Below are 3,864 nucleotides of genomic sequence, written 5' to 3' on the forward strand. Positions count from 1 at the left end.
AGAAATTATAAAAAGGAAAGTTAGTAGAATTCCTAGCTGTGTTACATAAAGTCAATTACTTTTGAATCGCTTAACATTCCTCACTTTGTACAACACAATGATCATACCATGCTAAACTTATTGCATAGAGATGAGCTACACTTAAACACAGTCTTCATTCATATTACAAAATAGGGCTCTGAAAACTATTGATAACACTGTATAAAGATTTTCCATTTTTTTATTAAATTTAAGTTTTTAAAATTTTATGATATACTGTTGTAGATAATAATTTCCTTCAGGTGCACTATAAAGCCATAAAAACATCACCAGTGAACTTCTAAGACAGGTTTTAAACAAAGCAGTTGACTGTTATCTGAAATCATAGAAAAGAAACAGATTACACAACTGCTAAGTGGAAAAACCAAAACATATCTGTACACTTGAAACTAATAGGCACACCAAACAGAGAATTATTCAAAATAACATGTGTTATGTGATACCGCTTTGGGCACTAATTGAATTACAGCTTTTCTTCATTTCTGTTCTTTGATTGAATGATTTACAAAGCCTTCCCTGTATATTTTAACTCTAAAACTATTTGTATTCACCAAAACACAGGAGAGATGAAGGTGTGGTCTAAAACCAAGAGACAAGCCCCGCTAAAGTGAGCCACATATATAAATCAAAGAAAGGCTTGGTTATTTGCTGATACTAACAAAATGTATTTGGTCACACTGGTTGTTGGGGTATTGCTTCTTTCAAAAGGTAAGTTTTTTTACCCATGCAATTTTGTTCTATATGTTTTTTTTTTATGTTTTATTACTGCACTTCAATAACCAGTACTGTAATTGGCTTTTAATTGACGATGTCTCTGCATTTTAGCTGCTTGTTATTCGATATTTTAAAAGCATTTGGTTTGTCTTTTCCAAATAATATTTTTGAGAAAGGATTCAAAGTACTTTAATACCTTTGACCTGATCTATTATCAGCCAATGCCCTGAAATGTTTCGAGTGTGTACCAGGAACCTCTGAAACCTGCATTGACACAGCAAAGGAATGTCCCTCACCAAATAATCTATGTGCAGCAATGAGATTGGTAACATATGCAGGTATAAACTATATGATCACAATTTGCTTTCATTCACCTTTTAGGCACTCGTTTATTAGTTCTACTTTGTACATTTTGTAGGTGCCTCTAAGGACAAAGAGATCAAAGCCAAAATGTGTGCTCTGCGTGGAGATTGCATTAGAGGCTCAGTCAACTTTGGATCTGATAAAACTGTGATAGTGAGTGAATGCTGCTCCTCAGAGCTTTGCAACATCCAGCATGCATCTGGTAATTTGAAACTTGTTCAGTTTTGTTTTTGAACCAATACCTTTATGAATAAAGTATTCTGCATCTACAATTTACTTTTATTTTGTCCAAAGCATCCACACATTTTAAACAGATTCTTGTGTTAAGAACTGCATGCAGTTTGAATAATGTGTTTTTTTAAACGTTTAACTGGGACTACATAATGTAAAAATCCCCAAATTGTTGTGTTTCAGAGCCCAACTTTGTTCCAAATGGAAAAAAGTGCTTCAGCTGTGAAGGAAATCAGTGCATGAAAACTCTAAACTGTGATGGAGATCAGGACTACTGCATCAAATCAACAAGTGAGACATCTGTTTTATTTTCTAAGTTCCACATCTTTCTTTTAAAAAAATGTCATGAGCTTCTACGATTAAAGAAGTGAACCACATTAATGTATTTGTTTTCATCTTCTCAGTAAATGTAGGAGGGGAAGTCCAGACCCTGAAAGGCTGTGCCTCCAAGATTATGTGCTCAGAAAATCCCTCTGTGCTCTTTCAAAATTATATTGGATTGGGAAGCAGCTGCTGCCAGGGTGACTACTGCAATAGCGCCAGCAGTGCAAGTGCCGGCCTGCTCCTTTTGCCCACATCACTGTTATTTTTAGTCTTGTTTACATAGTTAATGGATGAACACAGATGCAAAAACTTATGTTACAAATTTGTTTGAATTACTGGTATGTTCAATGTGTAATAAAGTTCAATGTGTCTTAATTTTTTAAAAGAATTGTTACAAAGCTGAAAAGTTATTTTCCAGAGACAAGAAGTAATAAATACAGATTCCTCATTCAGTTGTCTGATGAACCATATTTAATATGGTTTGCATTTTAACTTTCAGAATGTTTTGGCAATTGATATTTATATATATTCACTTTAGGGGTTATTCCAGAAATGGAGGATATGTTATGTCCCTGCCATGAAATGTTAAACAATCCATGTAAAAATTGAATGCACACACACCTGTTATGTAAATTAAAGTAATTCAAGTAATCTGAAAACATAATATAACTTTAGCTGTAGTAAAAGTAATTCCTGAATTTATTTCCTAAATATTATTTGCAAAACCAAATAGCTCCTGAGTGCTCCCTAAAACGTTGTTTTTTAAAATTGTCCCTCGTGATGTCAAAGTTACACACCAAATGTCAGAGAGATAAAACGAGTTTAAATCAGATTTTAAGTGTAAGATTTTGTTAATGTGTCTTCTTTGGCATTATTTCAACATTGCATTGTATCACAGACCTATTTTATATGGTATATACTGTGCTCTTATTTTATGTCCCTCAAAATATATGCAACCGTTATAGAAACCCTTTAGGCCTTTCGAGGAAAAGTTGGCTACAAGATTAAGCAGAAATTACATCATCACATTAATTTCTCTTGTCATGGATAGCATTAAATAAGGTCCTCCTTCATATCTCAGTGTTCTTAATCTTTACGCACGAATGGGAATGTGCCATTTTGGCGTGCTTTGGTGACCTAGTGGTTAGTGTGTACGGTGGCCTTAGTCCTCGATGACCCAGGCTGGAATCCAACCTGTGGTCCTTTGTCGCATGTCTCTCCCCTTCTCCCATACCTTCTTCCCTGTCAGCCTACTGTGAAAACTAGCCAGTGGTGCCGCAAAAACGGCACTAGTGCACTAGTAAAAATGTGCCAAAATTAGTCAAAATTAGCCTAGTAAAATTTGTGTTGTAAAAACCTCAAAAAAATAAAAAAATGGAATATGTCATGAAGACATATAACTGTCCTAGTTTTTAAAGCTTGTATTTTATACCACAAAAAACCCAGCCTAGCAGCTAACAAATCAATTCAGTTTAATTATATAGCGCCAATTCACAACACGTCATGCACTTTACAGTTCACCAGATCATACAGTTAAATTGATTCAAAGTTTTCTATCTAAGGAGAATCAGTTGATTGCATTGACTCATTGACTCGAAGGCAGTCCCTCACACTAAGCATGCCTGTAGCGATGGTGGAGATCCTGTCCTCTTCTGACCACTTTTTAATAAGGATTACTTTAATAGAGTTTTGCTCCCCCAAAAGAAGGTTTCACTTTAGACGGGCTTAAACTGTGCGATTTTTAGCCCTTTTCAGGATGACTTTCCAGTCATGCGAGAATTTTCCGATCGGACTGACTTTCAGCCTGGTTGTGCGTTGTGTAGTGTACAAAGGGTAACGAGGGGCGTCAGGGGACGACCACCTCCCGATCAGGAATCATTAGGTCGGCAGAAAATCAATCATGTCCAATTTTCTCCCGACCGTCTTGGACAAATTGCTCTGTGGGCATGCGCAAACAAGGATTCTTCTTCTCCTTCCTCTCAGAGGAAATATGCTGATGAAGGTTCTCAGTCATCCAGGTCATAGTCATTCTGTAACAATTCAAAAAATATCCACTGGACTTGGCTTTCAAGATTTGAAGACGTTTCGCCACCTCTCAATGAAGCTTTCTCAATTCAAATGTCTGGATCCGCAGTGAGTTTGAGTCTTATATAGACAAAGCCTTGTATTGCTTGGGAACATGCAAATGGTAAC

At 36.0% G+C, this 3,864-nt stretch overlaps 1 protein-coding gene across 2 annotated transcripts; it reads left to right on the top strand.

The window, feature by feature from the left end:
- Window positions 1-628: 628 nt before the first annotated feature.
- LOC119783829 (urokinase plasminogen activator surface receptor-like) lies at window positions 629-1,970 on the top strand. 2 transcript variants are annotated; one of them, XM_038285519.1, is made up of 5 exons: window positions 629-745; window positions 958-1,091; window positions 1,172-1,318; window positions 1,531-1,638; window positions 1,752-1,970. In XM_038285519.1, the coding sequence occupies exons 1-5, from the start codon at window positions 702-704 to the stop codon at window positions 1,952-1,954; spliced, it is 636 nt and encodes a 211-aa protein (XP_038141447.1). In that variant the 5' UTR covers window positions 629-701; the 3' UTR covers window positions 1,955-1,970. The 2 variants fall into 2 exon arrangements, with proteins under 2 accessions (XP_038141447.1, XP_038141448.1); XM_038285520.1 differs by having other exon boundaries at window positions 693-747; window positions 972-1,091.
- The last annotated feature ends 1,894 nt before the right edge of the window (window positions 1,971-3,864 follow it).

Source organism: Cyprinodon tularosa, unplaced genomic scaffold, assembly GCF_016077235.1.
Source record: "Cyprinodon tularosa strain WSP-4 unplaced genomic scaffold, ASM1607723v1 ctg210, whole genome shotgun sequence".
In the NCBI taxonomy this organism is placed as follows: Eukaryota; Metazoa; Chordata; class Actinopteri; order Cyprinodontiformes; family Cyprinodontidae; genus Cyprinodon; species Cyprinodon tularosa.